The 25,098-nt window shown below is 44.1% G+C and overlaps 2 protein-coding genes across 5 annotated transcripts in view; one reads left to right on the top strand and one right to left on the bottom strand.

Moving 5' to 3' along the window:
- The first annotated feature begins 4,290 nt into the window (after positions 1-4,290).
- The window catches only part of SPATA6L (spermatogenesis associated 6 like), a 65,179-nt gene continuing 44,371 nt past the window's right edge, over positions 4,291-25,098 (top strand). For 2 of the 4 annotated variants that reach the window (XM_056106883.1, XM_056106885.1), the window contains exons 1-4: positions 4,291-4,439; positions 10,795-10,932; positions 14,350-14,398; positions 17,399-17,440. In XM_056106883.1, coding sequence (XP_055962858.1) covers positions 4,401-4,439; positions 10,795-10,932; positions 14,350-14,398; positions 17,399-17,440 — 268 coding nt within the window. In that variant the 5' untranslated portion in view covers positions 4,291-4,400. Of the gene's footprint in view, positions 4,440-8,584; positions 8,655-10,794; positions 10,933-14,349; positions 14,399-17,398; positions 17,441-25,098 lie in introns of those variants that run through there. The other 2 variants (XM_056106884.1, XM_056106886.1) reach the window with 2 other exon arrangements.
- On the bottom strand, positions 5,484-8,458 carry PLPP6 (phospholipid phosphatase 6). The gene has a single exon (XM_056106887.1). The coding sequence runs from the start codon at positions 8,456-8,458 to the stop codon at positions 7,556-7,558; it is 903 nt and encodes a 300-aa protein (XP_055962862.1). The 3' UTR covers positions 5,484-7,555.

Genomic DNA, 25,098 nt, shown 5'->3' on the forward strand with positions numbered 1-25,098 from the left:
TAGCCAGAAACTGGAAGAAACCTGAATGCCCAAGAACAGATGACTGGTTAAAGAAACTTTGGTACATCTACACAATGGAGTACTATGTAGCTGTTAGAAAAGATGAAGTCATGAAATTTACATACAAGTGGTACAACATGGAAAGTATCATGCTAAGCGAAATGCGTCAGAAAGAGAGGGATAGACATAGAAAGATTGCATTCATCTGGGGGACATAAAGTAACAAAATATGAGATTAATACCCAAGAATAGCTGAGATCAGCACCAGGAGGATTACTCCATAGCTTAGTGGCCAGTCGGGCATTCTAGAGGAAAGGGCAGCTCAGATAGAGAAGGGAACACCAAATAAAGGGTGTTTGGAGGATCCTCCCAGGAGGGGAGATGCATGTCGAAAGTGGACTATGGACTGAACATGTTTGCCACTCAATGCCTCTTTTGCAGACCACAACACCCAAAAGGAGAGAGAGAACACAAGGGATTGCCCTGCCACAGAGGCAGGGGGGGATGAGGGGATGGGGGTGGGGGGGATATTATCCATGGTGGTGGAAAATGGGCACTGGTGGAGGGATGGGTATCTGATCATTGTATAATCAGACCCAAGCACAAAAAATTGTAAATCTACAACTGTACCTCATGGTGTTTCACTAATAAAAAAAATTAAAAAATAAAGTTTCCTTCCCATATATGAATCCTTCTTACGTTATTTGATAAGTATACAATTTCTTGTATTATAAATTTTTTAGTTGAAAGGGAAGTCTCAGCCACAGGAATCTGAGTGCGATACTTTTGTGGTAACTTTTGGGGACATCTCCATTTGGGGCATGGATAGGAGTAGGTCCGGATAAGCTGCGGTGTCATTTCGGCAATGCCGATGTCACTGCTGACCAGGCTGCTCAGGAGAAACACTGTGGGGATAAAAGTTGTTCAACGGAATTTGTGTACTGTCACCAAGTAGTACCTACACAGGTAAGAAAACCAGTTTCTGGAGGTGGTATCCAGTTCTTGAATGGGTTTGCTCAGGAGTGAGGTAATGATCAACCACTTTGCAAGATGGGCCAGAGGCAACTTTCACGTCTCCACCAGAAAAAAGCCTCAGGTGATTATGTGTAGGGAGTTAACAGTGGAAATTTATTATTTTTTTTTTTGCTGTTTTTGGGTCACACCCGGCGATGCACAGGGGTTACTTCTGGCTCATGCACTCAGGAATTACTCCTGGCGGTGCTCAGGGACCATAGGGGATGCTGGGAATGGAACCCGGGTTGGCCATGTGCAAGGCGAACGCCCTCCCTGCTGTGCTGTCGCTCCAGCCCCAACAGTGGAAATATTTTCTATCAATTTATTTAATACCCCCATTGCAGATGAGCAGAAGAGCTGCACCTGGTCCTTTCTCATTCTGCACATTTAGTCTATCCTCAGATAATGACCTCTCTTTGCCTGTAATACGTGAAACTTCATAGTCTTCTTTGGCCATCTCTGTACTGAACATCTATTTGAAGGTGTTTATTGAGCATTGCTAGGAGGTATTTAAAATATACTTAGTCATACAGACCCTATAGTTTGTCAAACTAATGGTAATCAACAATCATAGGAATGAACATAAAATTGTCCTTGCAACAGTTGCTTGAAGAGGAGATATATAGATCTGTAATGGTGAAATCCTACCTGGTTAGAACAAGCAGAAGGGAGATGTTAATCTGTGTATGTGTTAATCCCTATTTACACTGGATGAAACCCTGGGTAAAGGGTAGAATAGAAAAGGAAAGACAAGGAAATTGTCTAGTCAGGTAGAGGTTAAACAGAAGCAGAGAGATAATGTGTCAGTGAATTTGAGGGAACCAGAAGAGGACTAGGAGCTGAGCAAGGAGAAGTGTTTATCACTAAAGGTTCAGTTGAAAGAAAAGAGTCCAGTTAGGACTACGAAGAACATAAGCTGGGACAGAGTGCTCTCGGGAACAACAGGATCACAGAATTCCCCACTACGTTGCAGGGGTCATGATGTGCTAGAGCGGGCCTGGATCCAAATTTGGCTGCTCCCCTTTAGCTGTGGGGCCTTAAGCAAAAGGCTGCCTGGCCTCAGAATCTGCATTGAAAAATGGGGATGGCAGTAACACAACCACAAAGTGTGATGCGATGAATGAAATGAGTTAGCATATGCTATGTATCTAGTCCGTGGTGGGTGTATCCAGTAAAGACTGATTCCTTTCATTCTACCCCAGTTCACTTGTTCATTTTTTGGTTGTCACTGTCTTTAATGTCTTAGCCTTGGTGTTGCTGATTCAGCTGCCAGGACCAGTACAGGGCCTGTCCCTTTATCTCCCTTTATTAGCCTGGATGTCAATATCTGTTGTGAGCTCACAAAGGAGTGTTCTGGGTACTGTTGGAAGCACAGTTCCTGTGTGCCTCCTGGTATTCAGACAGAAAGAAAATCACTGGGTGAGCACACAATGTACCCTCTTTTACTGTACAGAGTTATTTTTCCCCTTCCGGGGAGAGAAACTCCAACGACCTCAGTGAACACCTAGTTCTTGTCTCTGTACAGTACAACCATCTCCATTTGCACTTCTGCAGTTGCATAAATCTCCAATGCAAAGTATTAGCAGACTTAAGTGACTCATCACAATTTAAGATGTTTTTCCCCATGGAGGCAGCAGGCACCCCCCCACCCCCGCCCCCCAACCCCAATCCCACCAGATTTTTCTTACTAGCTGGAAGTAGCCATTCCTTCCCTTCCTTCACAGTAGATTATCAAACACAGGAAATAAGGAAAGTATAGAAAGCAATTTTCCATAGGCAGAAGAAATTGCTTGCCACCTCTATTTTTACAGTGTAAATCTGGTTTTAGCAAATATATTAGACACCTATTGAGAGATCAAGTAATTCAAGCACATTAGGTTAACCAAACCCAGAAAACAAGAGACTGACAAATATTTATGTTGTGCTTAATACAGGATACTAAACTTTTAAACCCCAAAGAGCCAGCTTTCCTTCCTTCCTTCCTTCCTTCCTTCCTTCCTTCCTTCCTTCCTTCCTTCCTTCCTTCCCTCCTTCCCTCCCTCCCTTCCAGGACTGTACTATTGCTCCAGCCACTAATCTGTGTTTCTAATGAGTGTATATTTCATTTCTCATTTTCTAAAGAGCCATGTTTTCCAACTAAGCATGAGGACATAACATTTCATAAGCAAGAGAGTATTTTTAGGGCAAGATACATTATTATTATTAAAATTGATGAACAATGGGAAGACAGTGCTATTATTATTATTATATTATTTTATTATTATTATTATTATTATTATTGAGCTGGAGCAATAGCACAGCGGGTAGGGCATTTGCCTTGCATGAGGCCGACCCGGGTTCGATTACTCAGTTCCTCTCAGAGAGCATGGCAAGCTACTAAGAGTCTCCTGCCCGCACCAGAGCCTGGCAAGCTCCCTGTGGGGTATTCGATAATGCCAAAAACAATGACAACACAATGGAGATGTTACTGGTGCTTGCTCCAGCAAATCGATGAACAATAAGACGACAGTGCTACAGTGCATTATTATTATTATTATTATTATTATTATTATTACACTATCTCTTGTTTTTGTGACCCACTCTGCATTGCTCAGGGCTTACTCTGTCTTACTCATGCTCAGGGATCACTACTGGATAATTCAGGATACTAAACTTTGAGCCTGCCTTCCTCTCTCTCTCTCTCTCTCCATCCCCCTCCTTCCCTCCTTCCCTCCAACCCCGCCCTCTCAATGCTGGGGAACACTAGGCGTGGAGTTGCCTTGGTAAGGCAAGTGTGCAGACCCCTGTGCTATCTCTTCCACCTCTCCTACCCCCCCACCCACTCCCCCTCCCCACGCCCCACACACTATTTTCATTGGCATCATGACCAAAATTCCTGGGCTTGGGATTTGATGAGCTTTGAACCGTGGGTGGCGTTTTCTTAAGGACACCTACGCGCATGCCACTTTGAGAAGGGGCCCTGTGAAACAGCTTATAGACCAGAGGACCTGCAAGAGAGCAGAAGGAAAAGGCAGGCGAAGAGGAAACCGAGACCCCTCGCAGCGCCCCGCAGCCAGCGCGCGGGGTGTGGCCAGGTCCCAGGCGGCGCCCAGCCTGGACACTCTGGACACCGCCCAGAGTTCTGCATGGAAGCTGGCGCGTTGGAGTGTCCAGGGCAACGCGACGCTTCCGACTTCTGGAAGCTTGGAGTCAGGCTCGTGTTAGTGTGGGGGTCTTCTGGGTGGGAGGGACCTGGCTGGGGTGGGGGTGGGACGGATGGGGACCAGGAGGCCCGAGGGGCCAGGGGAAGCCGCTGGGAATATTTGCCCGAGGGACTGACGCTGAAGCAAGGTGCTGGACCAGAGGATCATTTCATTTCAGTCCTTTTGCCCACGCAGGGAACAACGATGCCTCTGGAGGTGGTGGTGGAGCTGCAGATCCGGGCGGTAAGAGCGATCAGCGGGGTCCTCTCCTCCGAGTCAGACTTTCCCAGGGTTTTGTTTGATTCTTTGTTTTGGGGCCATGCCCAGCGTTGCTCAGGAATCACGCCTGGCTGTCCTGGGGAACTCCAAGGGGTATCAGGGATGGAACCCCGTTGGACGCGTGCAAAGGTAGGGCCTTACCCGCTGTATCCTCTCAGGCCCCTCCCAAGGCCCTGGGGTCTTCATCTTTTAGCACAAATTCTACCTCTATCTCCGAGATTCACAACCGTGGTCTTCCCTGATTGAAGTCAGTTCAAGCCCTTCCACCTTTCACCTCTAAAAGTGGATGTTTCTTAGCGTTTACTCTCTGCTCTCTGAAAATAACCCCACCTTACATCTAATAAGGCTTTTCTTTTCTAAGATTAAGATCTGTGAATTCAATAACCTCTCCTTTAGATGATTCAGGGAGAATTTAATTTCAAAAAGCCATCGTTTGTTCCTGATTATTTGCCACCCTTAGAAAATGATTGATTGTGAACCAACTAATCAATTGAAAATGATTGGTTCACAATCAATCATTTTCTAAGCTATTTCCCAACTAGCAATGGCTCCGGCTTGCTAACTCCAAAAGGGAAATTGACTGATCTACTAATCAACAATCACCTACCAAGTCCTGCTGAAATGAGGTGCTGTGGCAGAGTAACACATTGTTCCAATTGCAGGCAGTGCTTTCTCTTACTCCACTTCCATTCTCTAACCCTTCCAACTGTAGTTACTGATAGCCTGTTAGGTAGACTTGCCTTCAAACCATAGGGGGTTCCCTACCGGACTTGGTGAAGTGTGCATTGCCAAAACGTATTGGCCAAAGGAAAGTCTGGTTAGTTTCAGTACATGTAATGAATGCTGTGGCTTCAATCATACATGTAGCTTAGAAACGAAGATAATCAATGTTTCTTGGATTGCCCCCACTTAGCTGCCAACAAAGAGCCAGATTCGATTAGTTGTGCTGTATCAGAACTGCGTGGTTTCATCCCTAAGTAATAAATCATTCTCTTCATCAAGGCAGAAACGATCAACTCACTTTATTCAACACCACTGGTAGTTTTATTTGGATTTTCAAAGGCATTCCTTAATGCACAATGAAATTTACAGCAAAATAAATTTTCTACTCTATGGTATTTCGAATGTCCCCCAAACATTTGGTAAATTGATCTGTGCTTTAAGGTATTTAAAAGTCAAGAAGCTCAGACAGCATCAGATAAAACAGGAAATTCCAGTGCCCCCAATGTTCAGACTTTTCAACCCTGCATGAGGCAATGCCACTGCTTTCAAATACCTGGACTGAATTTGTTCTAATTAAAATAAAGAATCTCTCTAAGGTTAAACTGCATAGATGTCACAGTTTGGTGTGATCAGTAAGTGAAGAGGTAGTCTGTGTTCAGGATTAAATAAATAATCTCATTTTATTTAATTTTACTAATTTTATTTTGTAGAACAGCCATTCCTCTTTCCATGTGCCTCTCATCCATAGAAAATTCATGCATCCACCCATTAAGAACCCTCAGGATAATCATTCTCCATATTCATAATCCTACATTTAGAAACAAAATCACTGGTCATTAACATATCTGAAGACACCAGTTCTAAAGGTAACTTAAAGGTTCTTATTTTCAGGTAGAACAGCATTTAAATCCTATGCCCTTTTCGTTGTTCCCTCATCAAAGAATTGTGAGCAGTACACTGTGTTGGCTCAAAGAATAATGTCCCTCTACTCTGCATTTGTAATCTTTCGTCTTGATTTGGAGAGGGTCCATTAGCTTATTTAAAGGTAACGGGACTTTAAATAAAAGTTTATGAGCTAGTTATATCTTGGACCTAGGTGTCAGCAGGCACACCGTAAGTACTGTTACTATAAGTTTGCTCTATATAGGGGAATGGAACTCTGTAAGAGAAGCCATTAAAATATAGCGGCATCCTCTTGGAATGCATAAGAAAGCTGACACTGCAAAGATCTAGGGTATTTTTCCATATCAAAGAGAAAGCACTCTTTATTCAGCAGTGATCTGACAGACAATAGGGACCCCTTCTTCTCTGCTGGTCCATTGATACAAGGGATCAGTTTTATGACTCTCAAGCTTTCCATTTCTCTCACTTCCCTAGTGACTTGGCTTTTCTGTCGTGTCAAGCCAACTATTAGTTACCAGAATTAGACATGAGGCCACAGTCCCATCCTTTCCTCTGTAGATAAGCCCGGTCTTTAAGTGCTTCTTTAAGTTCTTGACTTGGGTTTCTGAACTCTGAAAGTGTGTAGTAGAAAGAAATGGGAAATAAGTATTTTAAATACTTCTTTTGAAGAAGTAAGGAAAGAAAAGCATATACTATCATCTCTGTTCTTACTACCCAATCTGCAAAGACGGGAAAGACAATAAAGTGCGTAAGCTTACCAAGAAAACCGGGATTAAGAAGAAATCTGCCCAAACGTAGCAACAAGTCTTCAGGGAATACACCAGAGAAACATTTGCCTTAGCCGCTTAAAATATTGTTTAAATGTACTTCAGGAAAAAGAGTAGGATTGATAAGTGGTTCATCTGCATGTATACTTAATGTTTTCTCAAAGTTTAAATTACAAGCGATATGCGGATGGGGTTACCACCACACAGATTTTACTGATGTCAACTATTAAAAACCATCAAGGTTGTAATCACCCCAGCTTGGCTTCGTTGCAGTCTCATGGAGACAGACAGTCAAAGAATATCAATGGGATACAATAAAGGCTTTTTTTTTTTTTTAACTGATGTCAACTATTAAAAACCATCAAGGTTGTAATCACCCCAGCTTGGCTTCGTTGCAGTCTCATGGAGATAGACCGTCAAAGAATATCAATGGGATACAGTAAAGGGTTTTTTTTTTTTTTTTTTTTACTGATGTCAACTATTAAAAACCCTTCGTTGCAGTCTCATGGAGATAGACAAAGAATATCAATGGCATACAATAAAGGTTCTTTTTTCCCAAGGAGGTCTGACACCCCCAATCCCAATCCAAACTGGGCTTGGAATGTCTTAAGAGAGAGAGAGAGGCGAGCTAGAAGGATGCTGGTTCGTGCCAGCATCACCCCCCGGGGCCATCCGGAAGGAGCCGGGTCACTCCTGGCTCCAGAAGGCGAAGAGGACCGCAGCATTCTGCGGCGAGAGCCAGCAGTGGTCCACGATGCTGTAGGTCATGTAGCCCAGCAAGAAGCCGAAGGCCACGTCGCTGACGTTGTGCCGGCCCAGCATGACCCTGGAGAGGCCCAGGACGAGCGCCCAGAGCACCACCAGCACCCGCAGCGGGACGGCCAGCACCAGGTGGTTCAGGACGAAGCGGGCCACCAGGGCGGCCCGGGTGGCGTGGCCCGAGGGGAAGGAGAACTTGTCCACGGAGACGGCCAGGAACATGTCCATCTGGTTGTGGGCGGGCCGGCGGCGGCGGACCAGCGCCTTGAGCAGGCCCACCAGCAGCAGGTCCAGCAGCAGGGCGAAGAGCAGGTTGGTGAGCACCTCGCGGCCGGCCGAGCTGCGGCTCCGGGCCAGGCAGTAGCCGGTGCCCAGCAGCCAGGGCACGCCGTGGCCCGAGACCTCCAGCAGCTTCATCAGGGGCCGGGCGCTGCCCCAGGCCGAGCCCTCGGCGGCGCACACGCCCAGCCGCTTGGAGAGCCCCAGGTCCACGGCCAGCAGCGCGCGCAGGGCGATGTCCAGGCAGGACGGGCGCGGGTGCGGGGCGCGGCGGTCCCCGGCGGGCGCGGGCGCGGCGGGCGCGGGCGCGGGGCCGGGGCCGGGGCTGGCCGCGGGGAAGGAGCCGCGGCGGCGGCGCGCGGGGCTCTCGGCCGGGCGCGGCCGGGCGCAGCCGGGGTCCCCGCCGGGGACGCGGCCGCCCAGCAGGGCCTGGAACTCGAACCGGCCGCCGCCGCGGGCCGGGCTGCCGGGGACGCCCCCGCCGCCGCCGCCGCCGCCCGCCAGCGCCGCGCCCAGCGGGCGGCCCTCCGCGGCCCTCCGGGGACTCGGCATCGCGGCGCCCTCCCGCGCTGGACCCCCGGCCCGCGGAGCCGCGTCCCGGGCCTCGGCCGCTTCCGCTTCCGCGGGGCGGGCGGGGGAGGCGCCGGGGACGCGTCCGACACTGGCGCGCGCCCGCCCGCCCGCGAGGAGCCGGGGTGCCCGGGGCGGGGCGGGGCTGGGAGCGGGGTGCGGTGGGTCGCGAACGGAGGTTCGTGAAAGGGAAAGTGGGTGGGGGTTGTCTCGGGACGCAGGAGTCGGGAGGCCTGTGTGTGTGTGTGTGTGTCTGTGTGTGGCCTTGGAAAGTACAGGTGAAGGGGTGTGGGGTGTGTGTGTATTTGGCCTTGGAAAGTACAGGTGAAGGTGTGTGTGTATGTGTGTGTGTGTGCCTGTGTGTGTATTTGACCTCGGAAACTACAGGTGAAGGGGTGTGTGGGGTGTGTGTGTGTGTGTGTTTGGCTTTGGAAACTACAGGTGAAGGTGTGTGTGTATGTGTGTGTGTGTATGTGCCTGTGTGTGTATTTGACCTCGGAAACTACAGGTGAAGGGGTGTGTGTATGTGTGTGTGTGTGTGTGTGTGTGTGTGTTTGGCCTTAAAAAGTACAGGTGAAGGTGTGTGTGTGTGTGTTTGGCTTTGGAAAGTACAGGTGAAGGGGTGTGGGGTGTGTGTGTGTGTATGTGTGTGTGTGTTTGGCCTTGGGAAGTACAGGCGAAGGGGTGTGTGTGGGCTGTGTGTGTGTCTGTGTGTGGCCTTGGAAAGTACAGGCGAAAGGGTGTGTGTGTGTGTGTGTGGGTGGGTGTGTTTGGCCTTGGAAAGTACAGGTGAAGGGGTGTGTGTGGGCTGTGTGTGTGTCTGTGTCTGTGTGTGTGTATTTGACCTTGGAAACTACAGGTGAAGGGGTGTGTGGGGTGCGTGTGTGTATTTGGCCTTGGAAAGTACAGGTGAAGGGGTGTGTGGAGTGTGTGTGTGTATGTGTGTGTGTGTGTTTGGCCTTGGGAAGTACAGGTGAAGGGGTGTGGGGTGTGTGTGTGTGTATGTGTGTGTGTGTTTGGCCTTGGGAAGTACAGGTGAAGGGGTGTGTGGAGTGTGTGTGTATGTGTGTGTGTTTGGCCTTGGGAAGTACAGGTGAAGGGGTGTGTGTGTGTGTGTGTGTGTGTGTTTGGCCTTGGAAAGCACAGGTGAACGGGTGTGTGGGGTGTGTGTGTGTGTGTGTTTGGCCTTGGAAACTACAGGTGAAGGGGTGTGTGTGTGTGTGTGTGTGTGTGTTTGGCCTTGGAAAGCACAGGTGAACGGGTGTGTGGGGTGTGTGTGTGTGTGTGTTTGGCCTTGGAAACTACAGGTGAAGGGGTGTGTGTGTGTGTGTGTGGGTGTGTTTGGCCTTGGAAAGTACAGGTGAAGGGGTGTGTGTGGGCTGTGTGTGTGTCTGTGTCTGTGTGTGTGTATTTGACCTTGGAAACTACAGGTGAAGGGGTGTGTGGGGTGCGTGTGTGTATTTGGCCTTGGAAAGTACAGGTGAAGGGGTGTGTGGAGTGTGTGTGTGTATGTGTGTGTGTGTGTTTGGCCTTGGGAAGTACAGGTGAAGGGGTGTGGGGTGTGTGTGTGTGTATGTGTGTGTGTGTTTGGCCTTGGGAAGTACAGGTGAAGGGGTGTGTGGAGTGTGTGTGTGTATGTGTGTGTGTTTGGCCTTGGGAAGTACAGGTGAAGGGGTGTGTGTGTGTGTGTGTGTGTGTTTGGCCTTGGAAAGCACAGGTGAACGGGTGTGTGGGGTGTGTGTGTGTGTGTGTTTGGCCTTGGAAACTACAGGTGAAGGGGTGTGTGTGTGTGTGTGTGGGTGTGTTTGGCCTTGGAAAGTACAGGTGAAGGGGTGTGTGTGGGCTGTGTGTGTGTGTCTGTGTCTGTGTGTGTGTATTTGACCTTGGAAACTACAGGTGAAGGGGTGTGTGGGGTGCGTGTGTGTATTTGGCCTTGGAAAGTACAGGTGAAGGGGTGTGTGGAGTGTTTGTGTGTATGTGTGTGTGTGTTTGGCCTTGGGAAGTACAGGTGAAGAGGTGTGGGGTGTGTGTGTGTATGTGTGTGTGTGTTTGGCCTTGGGAAGTACAGGTGAAGGGGTGTGTGGGGTGTGTGTGTGTGTGTGTATTTGGCCTTGGAAAGTACAGGTGAAGGGGTGTGTGGGGTGTGTGTGTGTGTGTGTGTGTGTGTTTGGCCTTGGAAAGTACAGGTGAAGGGGCGTGGTGCGTGTGTGTCTGTGTGTGTGTATTTGGCCTTGGGGGTGAGTGATTAAGAGCAAAGAATAGAACGCAAACAAACTCTGTTTTGTTATTATCCCCCCCCCCTTCCTTTTCCTTTCAAGATTTCTTGCCCCGGAGTTTTCCTTCCTAGCAAGCAGTTTGTGTACCTCGGGGTCTACATCCTGAATCAGTACCTGGAGACTGACTACTTCTCTCCCGTCTTCCCCATTACGATTCATCAGTGCATGAGATTTGAAAAGGTGATCTGGATTTTTTCCCCTCTTTGCTAAGTAGAGACATTATGATTTTGCTGTCTGAAGATCTTTTCATGGTTCCGCCACGAAAACAGTTCTTTGCAGAGCTGTTTAGTAAACTTCCTTTTAAAAACTTACTTGTAGGCATCTCAGCAAAGTGCAGAACTGCTGCTGGAGAATTTGTCTTTCACCTAGGTCTGAGCCAGTTTCTGTCAATCTAGTACGAAATACCCTGGTGGATGATTTTCTATTCTTGGGATTCCCATGGTATTTTTTTAACTGGAGCAGAGAGCGTTTTCTGAATGCTTTTGGAGGTGTTAAAAGCAGTTGCATCACATTTATGACAGGAATCATTAGTAAAAGAGCAGACTTTGGAAACAAACATCTTAGGTTCACTTTTAGAAAAATAATGAGCAAACTTAGTTCAGTTCTTCATCTGAAATTGTGTGGCAGAACAAGAAAGCTCTTCAGATTACTGGGTCTCCTTATTTAGGTTTAGCAATATGCTAGATTCCATTTTTTATTTTAAAAAAATGAACCACACCCAGTGTTGTTCAGGACTCACTCCTGGTTCTGTGCTCCTTTGAGAAGTTGAACCAGGGAATGCCAAGGATGCAAGGCAAGTATCTTAATCTCTGTACTAGATCTTTGGTCCATAGATTCTCTCCTAATCAATATGGTTGTGATTGAGAAAGCCGAAGTGTTAACAGCCTTCTTACTTTAGAGTGGTAATTTTCCTCCTATGCAATTGCTGATCATTCTTTGAAATTTGTATTTTAAATTTGAAAATTGAATTTTATTAGTCTTAAGTTTAATGATTTTACCCCAAATTACCGCTGAGGTAGTTCTTTTCTGAAGGGGATGACTGGTCATGTTCCAGGGAGAGGCACTTAGCTTCTAAAACCCTGTGACAATACCCAGAAAATGTCCTATCTGTTTTTATTTCAATTTGTGGGTAATACCTGGGTGTTCAGGGATTACTCTCCGCTTGGTGCTTGGGGGTTGCTTCTGGTGGTGATGACCATGTGGTGTCAGGATTGAATTTGGGGCTGACTCTCAGTCCCCAGTCTGTCTTTTTAACTGGAGATTGTGAGAAGAGGTGGGGATTAACCTTTGAAAGGGCTTGGACTATATACAATGTTTCAATAAATTATGGTTTAAGAATTTAAAAGATCTATCAAATGGAAGTGATAGAGAAATAAATGAAGATGGTTCCTTGGAATATTCTGTCAAAAGTATATGCTGCTACCATTTGGATGTTGGTGGTGATAAAAAAAGTAGATGGTGAAAATCTCACCTCACCCCCTGATTTTCAATTGGATTTATTACCATTTTATTTCTGGACTTGAAAACATTTTTTTTAATAAGATGCCCAATGAATGAAAATCATAGGATCACAGAATGTTAATGACCTTATAGATCATGTAGTCCACTATTTTATTTGTAAAAAGGAAGAGTGAGGGGCTGGAGCGATAGCACAGCGGGTAGGGCGTTTGCCTTGCACGCAGCCAACATGGCCGACCCAGGTTCGATTCCCAGCATCCCATATGGTCCCCCGAGCACTGCCAGGAGTAATTCCTGAGTGCATGAGCCAGGAGTGACTCCCCCCCCGCCCAGCATCACCGGGTGTGACCCAAAACGCAAAAAAAATAAAATAAAAAAAAGTAAAAAGGAAGAGTGAGTCCCCAAATCGCTGTAGACTCTGCTACCTGCCTCTTTCAAATCTATGCCTTTAAAATGATGAGTTACACATAACACATAACATGGACCAATTCTGATTACGCAAAATTCAACTGAGTAAATCATTTTAAAATGAGAAAAATTGCCCTCTTGTGTAAGCTATTTGGGTTGTAGCTTCCTTTCAGTTAGCTCCAGACTTCTTTAATTCTGTTCTTTAGAGGCGAATAGTTGTAGCATGTAATGAGACTATTTTCTCCTCCTTAGACCTTCTTTGTAATTCAGAATTGAATGTTCTAAGGCAGTTAGATAAACAATAAATTTAAAAAAATGTGTGAGCCTTTGTGTTTGAACAGTTCATGTTGATCACATTTGAGGAAATCTTTAGACATGAGGGGATGAAATTACTGCCATAAAATAGAAGAAAACTAACCTTGCCCACACTTGCCAGATAAGGTAAGTTGTTAAGGAATAAATTGATAATAGGGGACAATATTTATTTTTGTAATGAGAGAAGATCTGGCTTTGGAGCAAAGGTAGATTTTAACCATGCTTAAGATGAAAGGCCATTTAAATGAGACCTTTAATGCTAGAAGTCAAACTCCACTGAAAACTTTTGTTTCTTTGTTCTAAAGTTCAGGGAGAAGGGCATCATATGCATTTAATTTGGGTCTTGTCCCAGGCTCTTTAATCTCTAGGACAAAATATGCATACTTGGCAAGAAATCTAGCTAGACAGGTATCGCATTATTTTCCTTGTACTTTTTGATGCACTTTCAATTTAAGAGATTATCTTTTAGATGTGTTTAGATTCTTTGGGAGTGCCGCTCCAAGTGTCCCTTTGCTCTTGGAAAGTTTCAGTTATGCGAATTCATTTTTATGAAGGACCTACATAACACATGTTTTTGCAAACACTAAGACTGGGAAGAAAAATTTCACTTTTATGACAAAAAAAAAAGTAGTTCTAGAGGCAGCCAGTATCACAAGCTGTGAAGGTGGAACCATCAGACTCCTTTCTTGATAGGACTTTATACAGGCTGTGTATTTATCATACGGTTTCTGCGTTGACTGTGTAAGTGTTGGTATTATGTTTAGTTTTATGTGTTATTTGTCATGATTTTGCAGTTGTTTGGAGGGGATTTCTGGCAATGCTCAGAAATGATTCCACATAAATTAAGGGTAATTGCTTCTTTGTTTTATGTCACTTCAACTTGCAGAGGATTTCAGAACAACATTTTAATTTTCAAATAGTGGGGGATGTCTGCACTAATATGTAGTGTTTCTTTTGTATTATTCATAAAATATTTATATTCCTTTAGAAGTTCAATAAGCTTCATTTCGATAACATTCCAATAACTTTTAATATGACTATAATATGCAAGGTATTTTTTAGGTACTCAAATAAGACTCCGAGATTGATGTCAGCAAATCTTTTAACAAGAGGTTCTAAGACTAGGTAAAGTTGATGATATTTTGTGTAACTAGGTATATTCCATTAACTCAGATTTTTCTTGTCCTTGGAATTGTGTTAATATTCATCACATGACATATATAGTCATAAGATGTTAATATACAAAAGTATAATATTGTCATATGTTGAACTTTTAGCTCTATACTTGTTACATTTACTCTTGTTCTGTCCTGAGGTATTATGTGACTGAATTTTAAATGTTAAATATTCAGAAGAGCATAATCTATACTTACTTTCTATATATTAATAACACTGAAAATTTATTTTCTCCTGCAGATATTTGAAAAGGCAATTGACCCTGGAACCGTAGTCGAAAATTTAGAAAGTAGGTACTTTCTAAAAGAATCCACTGTTCTGGGGCTGGAACAATACCACAGTGGGTAGGGCATTTGCCTTGCACGCGGCCGACCCAGGTTCAATTCCCAGTATCCCATATGGTCCCCCGAGCACTGCCAGTAGTGATTCCTGAGTGCAAAGCAAGGAGAAACCCCTGTGGCATCGCTGGGTGTGACCCAAAACAAGAAAGAGAAAAAAAAAAGAAGAATCCACTGTTCTGTGTTATTATTCATTGAAACAGAAACTCTGTTTCCAAGTTGTGATGGTTCCATGTTTGAAGGTGTGTGTGTATGTATGTGCTTACTGGGAATTGAAGCCCAGCCCTTGACAACTTCAAGGCATATGCTAGACTGCTTATTCATACCCCTCACCCAGATATTTTCATATTTGATCCATATTTGTACTTGGGGGACTAAAGCATATTTGAAACTTGAGTGTTCATAAAATGTTTTTAATTGTGTTACAGACCATTTTGTAGATATAGATGAGGTTTTCTGGATGTGCATTTCTGATTATTTATCATAATTATTTTTTTGTATAGTTACAGAGTTGTATAATCATTATCATAGTCAAATGTAATACCTTTTCATTGCAACCGAAAAGAACAATGTTCCCGTTATTTCTCATCCCTTCCAGCCCTAGGAAACTACTAATATTTCTGTCTATTGATTTGCTTATTCTTGGATGTTTCATAAGAATGTACTTATATAGCCTTATGATCCTTTGTGATGGTATCTTAAGAAGCACAAAGGTTAAATATCTCTTACCTCTGTAAGAATGCAGTTTTCTTCAAGTTTCTCTAACTCCTAAAGAAATTTAGCAGCTACTAGAAGAATTAGGACCATATCTTTAAAATTTCCAAATGCTGACTTCAGGTCTGGACTGATGCTTTAAAAGAACACGAGAATAGCTCTTCTAGTGATTTATTTTCTCATTGATATTGAAAGCACGTGTGAAGTATGTTTTTCCATTCCTTCAGGCAAATAAATGTGGGTATTTTGTAAAACATCCTGATTAACTTGTTTGGTGGAAGAGTGAAAATTTTCACTGGAGTATCTTATATGGAAGAGCAGAGGCCCTGGGGGCAGACTGCTTTAGTTTAGCTACAGTTAGTCAATGTTGAGCTGTATGATCTTGCTCTAGTTACTGTGCATTACTCCTGGAGACATAGTATCCTCATACATAAAAGTGGGCCTAATCATCAAACTGGACGAAGACGCATGTGGCGAGAATTCACTGGATGTTAGCAATATAGAACGCTTTGAAGCAAGGGCTGAACTTTACCACTTAGGTGATGGTTGACAAGGCTCTGTTCCTTTTTGCCACTTGGAAAAACTAAAAGGATAGGCTATTTTGGCTTTAAAGTGCTTGGCGTTTAAGAATCCACCTTCATGCATTAATGTGTTTTATTTTTATTGTCTTGCGTCTTACTGAGATTTAATTGAGATGTAATATTGTGCAAGTTTAAGATGTACGAGATGTTCACTTTGTACATTTATATTTTCCGAAATGATTCCTACCATATGGTTAGCTAATGCCTTCATTACATCTAATATACACCATATTTTTTGGTGACAAGAATATTTAAGATCTACTTTATTAACTTTAAAACATGCATTAATATTATTACATCAAGTTATCCTAATTGTTTAAAAATGTTTTCAATTTTTTTTTGTTATTGTTATGGGACCACCCCCAGCTGTGCTCAGGCCTTACTCCAGGCTGCTCAGGGATCACTCCTGGTGGAACTCGGGTACCATTTTTTTTTTAAAGAAAAGGTATTTATTTTCCTATCAACTGACACTGATGAGCATATTTTATCACTTTCTTTCTCTGCGGATTCTTTGTTTCTTCTTTCTCTTTCTTTCCTTCTTTCTTTTTTTAAAAAATTTTTATTAGTGAGACACCATGAGGTACAGTTTTAGACTTACAAATTTTTGTGCTTGGGTTTCAATTATACAATGATCAAGTACCCATCCCTCCACCGGTGCCCATTTCCCACCTCCACGGATCCCAGTATCCCTCCCACCCCCCATCCCCCACCCCCCATCCCAGGTAGGGCATTCATTCCCTTTTGTTCTCTCTCCCCTTTTGGGTGTTGTGGTCTGCAAAAGAGGCATTGAGTGGCAGTCATGTTTGGTCCATAGTCTACTTTCAGCATGCTTCTCCCATTCTGGGAGGATCCTCCCAACACCCTTTATTTGGTGCTCCCTTCTCTGAGCTCCCTTTTCTTCAAGCATGTGTGGCTGGCCTCCAAGCCATGGAGCAAACCTCCTGGTACTAATCTCGGCTGCTCTTGGGGGTTAGTCTCCTATTTTGTTACTTTATGTTCCCCAGATGAATGCAATCTTTCTATGTCTGTCCCTCTCTTTCGGAGTCATTTCACTTGACATGATACTTTCCATGTAAGGGGTACTATTTTTTAAAGCAAAAAGTTTTATAGGGATTTGTGAGTACACTTTGTTGTTGTTACTTGGGGGCCATCCTCAGAAGTTCTGGGGAGGCAGGTTCTGGGCCGTATTCATGGTACTGGGATAAATCCAGTGGTGCTTAGTGCTGAGGGTGGGAGAGGACAAGGTCACACCCAGTGGTGCTGGGTATATTGGTTACCATTGGCACTGCACCCAGCTGTGGTTAGAAGTGTCACCAGGAATATACTTGTCCCAGAAGTTCCAGGGATCATATCCAGAGCTTCAGATATCCAAAGCATGATTTTTGCCAGTTGAGCTACTTTCTAGGTCGTTTATGAGTATGTTTTTAAGAGAGAAAATATTGTACCACTTTTGTCAGTACTTTTCAGAAGTTGAAATGCTATTTTGTTATAATTCAGTTACTCTCACTCTAAGTTAAATATATAAATACTTGGGTGGGTGTGGCAGTTACGATTGTGAAGAATATAAATATGACGTTTAGCAGATTAAAACTTACAATTAATGAAAGACTGGTAATCTTCAAAAGTATTGAAAATTTAATATTTTTTTCTTTTCAGGCTTCCTAGCCAGGTTTGAGTTAATTCAGCAAGCATCTCCAGGTAATGCAACAGTAAATGTGAATAAATTTATAAATTGGTGTTCAATTTAGGGACCATGATTTGGGTCATACCCAGCAGCTTCAGGGCTTACTCCTGGCTATGTGCACAGGGATCGTTCCTGGCTGTGCTCAGGGGGCCATGTGTGGTGCTCGGAATCAAACTGGGGTTGGCTGTATGCAAGGCAAGTGCCTCAGCCTCTACACTATCCTTCCTGCCCCTGAGTAGGTTAATTTAGAAGGAAAATGGGGTGAGGGAGGCTGATCTTTAAAAGTAGTGTCCTCTATAACAGTCTCTGCTATGCCCCCTCTGCCTTTTTAAAAATTTTGTCCACTTTCAGGAGAGTAACTTTATGAATTTAATGACAGGCTCTAAGACTTCTATTTTCAGAACTTTAATTGCCATCAGATAATGTTTTCCACCCTGGCTAAACATCTGTTTTCTGCGGGGGGGGGAAGGGGCTCTCCTGTGGTGCTCAGGGGGGTGGGGGACACTTTCAGCGATACTTGGACAACAGGTGGAGACTCAGTGCTGGGGCTGGTGGATGAGGTGCCTTCGTGGTATTGTCTGAGCTGGTGGTGCTGGGGGAGGGGGAGCCCTCTGAGGCTCCATCTGACATACTCAGGAGGGCACCATGGGGTGTAGGGATGGAACCTGGGCCAAGACCAGGCAATCCTGGCTCAGTGCATTTCGAGCGTTTGCCTTTGGCTATGTTATCATTTAAGGAGTATGTCATGTGTGTGCGTGTTACAGGATTTCCAAAGCCATCTTTTCTGTTAACTGTGCCGAAACAGGTTGAAACCAAATCTACCTTGCAGTCTGCACATGACCCATGAGGCTAAAAGTGGTCTCTACATTTATCTAAAAATAAGATTTACTTCCTAAATTATGACATTTACCATTTTCAAGTCTCCACTTTAGTTTCTTTCGTTTATTCAGAAGGTTGGTCAACCATCACCAGTAACTCTGGACATTTAAATTTCCCCCGTGGTGTATTTGATATGCCAAAACCAGTAACAGGTCTCACACTGGAGGTGTTACTGGTGCCCACTCGAGCAAATCGATGGACAATGGGAGGACAGTGCTACCGTGCTAGAGTTTATTATTTCAGAAAACTCCACGCTCATTGGCATTTACCACTCATTTCTCCTCTTCTTATTCCCTGGTCATCTCTAGCTTTATATATTTTTTGGTTTTGTTTTTAGGCCACAAGTGAGGTGCTCAAGGCTTACTCTGGGCTCTCTCCTTAGGGAACATACTTGGCAGAACTATGGGAACAGGTGCGAGGAATTGAACCTGGGTCAGTCACTAGCAAGGCCAGTGCTGCCGTATCTGCTGTATTATTGCTCCAGCCCTCTTTTGATTATATTTTGTATATTTTATTTGCCTGTTCTGGACATTTCATATTAAAAGACAACATGTGGCCTGATGTGTATTTCCTTTATGTAGCAGTGTCTTCGAGAGTTGTTTTCCATGATGTGTCTGTAACTCTTTTTTTTCTTTCAAGACAGACCTTTTATTTTTTTTTTGTAGTTCCCAAGTGATGATCGGGTGACTTGGGCCTCCTCTGTGGTACTTAGTCAACTAGGTTTGTGGTTCAATGCCAGGGCCCCAAGAATGAATGAGATGCTGCTTGGTTATTTTCATGTTGGGAATTACCTTGGTCACTTCGTTTGTGCTAGGGCCTTCCAGTGCTTAGGGGTCTTTGGGGATGCATCTGATGATGCTCAGGGGACCATGTGGTGCTGGGAATTAAGCTTTGGTTGTACACATGCCTACCATGCACTGTTCTATTTCCTGGTCCCTGAATAGAGTTTTTTTTTAGAAAATCCTTTTCTTTTTTTTTTAATTTTTAAAAAATTTTTAATGAAACACCATGAGACAGAATTACAGACTTAACACACTTCTGTGATTACATTTCAGTCATACATACAGTATGTACCCATCTCTCCACCAGTGCCCATTCTCCACCACCTATGTTCCCAATATCCCTTCCGCCACCCACCCCCCACCCCGCTGCCTCTGTGGCAGACACATTCCCTTTTACTCTCTCTCTATATATATCCTTTTGGGTGTTATGGTTTGCAATTCAGGTAATACATGGCCATCATGTTCGGTCTATAGTCTACTTTCAGCACACATCTCCCACCCTGAGTGAGGCCTTCAAGCATCCTTTGCTTGGTGGTCCATTCTCTATCTAAGCTGCCTTTTCCCACAGCATGTGAGGTTGGCTTCCAAGCTGTGGAGGAATCCTCCTGGCCCCTACCCCTACTATCCTTGGATGTTATTCTCCCATCATGTTACTTTATATTCCACAAGTGAATGCAGTCATTCTATGTCTGTCTCTCTTTCTGACTCATTTCACTTAACATGATACTCTCCATGTCGATCCACTTATATGCAAATTTTACGACTTCATCTGTCCTAACAGCTGCATGGTATTCCATTTTGTGGATATACCAGAGTTTCTTTAACCAGTCATCTGTTCTCGGGCATTCGGGTTTTTTCCATATTCTGGCTATTGTAAGTAGTGTTGCAATAAACATACAAGTGCAGATGTCATTTCTGCTGTACTTTTTTGGCATCTCTGGGATATATTCCCAGAAGTGGTATTGCTGGGTCAAATGGGAGCTCAATTTCCAGTTTTTTGAGAAACGTCCATATTGTTTTCCAAAAGGGCTGGACCAGTTGGCTAAACAGAGAATTTTTAATCAGTTGTGCTCAGTACATATGTTTCCTGATTTACTGCATTGTTTTAATATTTTATTGTGAGCTTTCATTTTTCTTGAACACATCTGGGTCATAAAAGGTGAGGCTCCCAGAGGTGGCTGTGGGGCCTTCAATGAAGGACATAGTTGTAGGAGGAGGTGGAGCTGAGTGGACCTAACAGTCTGTCACTCTTTTCCTGCCTCATGGTTCACTGACTGAGGCAGGTCCTGAAACAAGAATGCCATTCTCAGGGAATCCAGACAAGGCGTATTCTTGTATATGTCATTGCTTTCTTAGGATGGCACAGCAGTGACAATGGAAAATACCTTACAGTTGTTTTTCAGACTTTCATGGACTATTTTTAGCATAAAAGTGATATACTGAAATCAGGGCATCGAATTTCTTTCTTTTGTTTTGTTTTGTTTTTGGAGGGCCACACACTGTGATGCTCAGGGGCTTCTCCTGGCGCTGCACTCAGGAATCACTTCTGGCAGTGGTCAGGGGATATTGTGGGATGCCAGGGATTGAACTTGGGTTGACTGCGTGCAAGGCAAGCTCCCTACCTGCTGTACGATCTCTCTAGTCCCTGAATTTCTTTTTTCATAACTCTTTAAATTTGACTCGATTTAATGCTTAAACATATATTACTGCTAATTGGCAAGCTATATTTTACTGTACAATTAAATACAAATAGTATTTAGTCTTACGTAAATTTAAAAATCTTGCCCCATACCTAAATATTCTCACTGTACAAATTTAAACTGACACAAAATTATGTAGATAAATCAGAAGATATGTTATTAACACCCCCAGCAACAATAGCTATTAGCAATCTGTGTCTTTAAACCTTTAAAATGTATTTAAGAGTATTTAGTATAGATTATAGTTTTTATATGTTCAGCCAGCCCCCAAATACAAATATATAGATAGATATGCTAAATACATACTAAAATATCTCATTCATAGTATATACTGATTAAATACCTATTGCATGTATGTATATAGCACCTTTATTTTTGAAATGTAGTGTCACTTAGGCTGCCATCTATTTTTCACATAACCAGAAATCCGTCTGTGAGAGTTTGCAAGAGTAGTTACATGCATGGTAATTAGAGAATATTGAAACTAGGTGCCTGGCTGCTGTTTAAACTCAGAAGTTAAGCAGATAGAAAATAATTAAGAAAAAATTTGTTTGGGAACTTAAAGAAACAAAATAGAAGACTAACACCCAAGAATAGCTGAGATAAGTACCAGGAGGTTTACTCCATGGCTTGGAGGCCAGCCACCCATGCTGTGGGAGAAGGTAGCTCAGATAGAGAGGGGAGCACCAAGTAAAGGGTGTTGGGAGGACCCTCCCAGGATGAGAGATGCATGTTGAAAATAGACTATAGACTGAACATGATTGTCACTCAATGCCTCTTTTGCAAACCACAGCACCCAAAAGGAGAGAGAGAACAAAAGGGAATGCCCTGCCACAGAGGCAGGGTGGGGTGGGGGTGGGGGGTGGGGGGTGGGAGGGATACTGGGATCCGTGGTGATGGGAAATGGGCACTGGTGGAGCGATGGGTACTCGATCATTGTATAACTGAAACCCAAGCACAAAAAATTGTTGTAAGTCTACAACTGTACCTCATGGTGTTTCACTAATAAAAATTAAAAAAAAATAAAAGGAAAAATTTGTTTTCCTTATGTCTAAAGCCCTTTGATTTCTTTGTAATTTCAATGGAGTTAAATTTGTAATGCTCAAAATAATTTTTCTTAGCTTCAGATTTGTGACAAGTGGATCTATTGATTGGTGCACCGTATGCTTGTTGAGGTTATTAGAAGAAGCCCCAATTGATGCCACTTCCTAGTAGTATGCTTGTGGCGCCCGTCATAGAATGCTCCAAGTGAACGCCTTCATCTGTTTGTCTTTTCTTTGTGGGGAGATGGGAGGAGGAGGAGGACTTCCCAGCAGTGCTGCAAGCCATCACAGCTACTCAAGTGGTAGTGAAATGACTGCGTAGTGCTGGGGTAGAACCCAGGGCTCTGTGCCTGGCAGACATTCGCTCCAGCCTCTTGAGTCACCTCCTTCCAATCTGCTGGTCCTTGATACCACATAGTTAAAAATAGAGTGTGGGAGTCTCATGTGGTTCTCAGTGTTCAGTTCTTTTTGTTTGTTTTGGGAGGAGGGCTCTGAGGGTTCTCTACTCATGATTCTTGGTCAGCCAGTCTTGGCGGTTCAATGAGAAGGTCGGACCCGAGTTCAATTCCTCTGCCCCTCTCGGAGATCTCAGCAAGCTACCGAGAGTATCTCGCCCTCAGGGCAAAGCTTGGCAAGCTACCCGTGACATATCGGATATGCCAAACACAGTGACAACAAAGTCTCACAATGGAGACGTTACTGGGCCCGCTGGAACAAATCAATGAACAACAGGAGGACAGTGACAGTGATTATTTTATTGTTAGCGTTTTGTTCTGAGTATAAATTTAAAACACACTTGCACTGCACTCCACTGTCCTCCCTCCTGTTATTCATTGATTTGCTCGAGCGGGCACCAATAACGGCTCCACTGTGAGACTTGTTGTTACTGTGTTTGGCATATCGAATACACCACCGGGAGCTTGCCAGGCTCTGCCGAGCGGGTGGAATACTCTCAGAAGCTTGCCAGGCTTTTCGAGAGGGGCGGAGGAATCGAACCTGAGTCAGCCGCGTGCAAGGCAAATGCCCTATCGGCTATGCTATTGTCCCAAAACACACTTATTTTAGCAAAAAGATACATTATGACCATCAAGTTAATGATACAAGGGATGAGATTTGCATATTCAAAGAATGAATAGGTTTATATTTAATTTAGAAACAGTGACTCCGTTTCTCCCACCCCCATTCTTCAATACTGAAGTTGTAAAAAAGATGATGGACACAGGGGGGCAGCATAATTCTGTTTGACAGTGAGCGGGCGCTTGCTTTTTTATTGGTCTCTTAAATAAAAACCTCCCTGGGTTAAGTCCTGCATATTCAGTCCAGCGGTAAAATGTTATTTCTGTAGATGCCCATTCCATGAACAAGAACTTGATTTTGTCCTTGGAACTCTGTTAATCAGGCATCAACAAAGAAAGAAGTTCTGCCTCGGCTGGTCTGGTTCTGATTTTCTATTTGCCGTGTGGCATCGTGACAAGTGTCAACTTTGTCGGTTTCCTTTACCTGCAAGGAGGAAATCAAATGAGACCTTGTATTAGGAAACAAACTCAATTTTGATGTTCTCTACAAATATTAACTATTTACTGAACCAGTCTTAATTTTTAATAATATAATACATTTACAATAATATTAAGATCCTTCACTTGAAGTCTCATTTTTTTCCCCTTTTATTTGATTTTTAAAAATTTTTTGGGCCGCATCTAGATATCCAGCTGTGTTCAGAGTTTCCTCCTGGCTCGGCACTCAGGGATCACTCCTGGCAGGGTGTGGGGTGACTATCTGGGTGCTGGAACTCAGATGTAAGTTGGCCATGTACAAGGCAAGTGCTCCAGCCCTTATTTGTTTCCTTTTTTAAATACTTTTATTTATTTATTTATTTATTTTTCCTTTTTTTTTTAACTTTCATTAGTGAGACACCATGAGGTACAGCTGTAGACTTACAAATTTTTGCGCTTGGGTTTCAATTATACAATGATCAAACACCCATCCCTCCACCAGTGCCCATTTCCCACCACCACGGATCCCAGTATCCCTCCCACCCCCCACCCCCTCATCCCACCCTGAGGAAACACTCGTCATTGGTGGTGCCGGTGGTGGTGCTGCCAGTACATCTGCCTGTTAGGAACACTGAGTTTCAGACGTTTCACTGTGCAGCTCACTCAGCCTATGCCATTATCTGTAACCCAGCCTCTTGCTCTTCCTTGATGTGCTGATATTTTCTCACTGGTTGGAAATTTGGATTTGTAGAAAAGGACAAAGCCAGAGGATATTGAGAGGCCGTTTAACAGCTTTCCGTTTCTGCATTTCATTTTATTCCTCTGATTCCACAGGTAGTGGAGAAGTAGTGGAGAAGCTTGCCTCCAGTTTTCTGACCTTTTTTTTTTCCTTTTTTTTTGCGTTTTGGGTCACACCCAGCGATGCACTGGGGTCACTCCTGGCTCTGCACTCAGGAATTACTCCTGGCGGTGCTCAGGGGACCATATGGGATGCTGGGAATTGAACCCGGGTCGGTCGGGTGGAAGGCAAACGCCCTACCCGCTGTGCATTCGTTCCAGCCCCCCTATTTATTTTTTTAATCTTAATTCTTGTTAAACATAGGAAGAGTAATTTAGTAGCTGTCATTTTGGATGTAGTGTCAAAAATTAGCCAAAAGCATGTGAGAGGCCAAAGGAAAATCCCAAAGGAACATCACCCCTGGTGCCTGAGTAGAAACAGATGTCTGAAAATTAGAGGCCAGAACAGTGTCTGCTTGAGGGGAGACCTTTGCCGGGCTGGAGCCACGGTCATCCTAGTCAGTGACTGGTAATGTCAGGCACTGCGTTCGAGTCTTTACATATTTTTGTCATTTGTCCTCACAGTAATCTGAGAGATAGGCACAGTTATTTTCTTGATGGAGCTTGATATTATGAATTTAATATTGTTTTGAACTTAATTTTTTATTGATTGAAGTTTTGTCATTTACAGTACACAAATGATGGTATATAATATGTACATAATTCCAACACCACACCCATAACAAGTGTATCCATCTTCCTCTCCCGTTGACTCTGGGACCTTCCTTTACCTTGCTCCCCCCGCCCCCCCCCACTACCAACTCAATCGCCCGGATCAGTTTTCCTATGTGTTGCTTTTGGCCCTTTCTTGCTGTCTTGCTGTCACTGTTCTCCCGTTGATCATCGATTTGCTCGAGCGGGCCCAGTAACGTCTCCATTGGAGACTTTGTTGTTACTGTGTCTGGCATATTGAATACGTCACGGGGAGCTTGCCAGGC

Source organism: Sorex fumeus, unplaced genomic scaffold (assembly GCF_029834395.1).
Source record: "Sorex fumeus unplaced genomic scaffold, SorFum_2.1 ptg000149l, whole genome shotgun sequence".
In the NCBI taxonomy this organism is placed as follows: domain Eukaryota; kingdom Metazoa; phylum Chordata; class Mammalia; order Eulipotyphla; family Soricidae; genus Sorex; species Sorex fumeus.

Coding starts and splice junctions, on each gene's coding strand:
- PLPP6 (XM_056106887.1), bottom strand. CDS start 8,458: ATGCCGAGTCCCCGGAGGGCCGCGGAGGGCCGCCCGCTGGGCGCGGCG.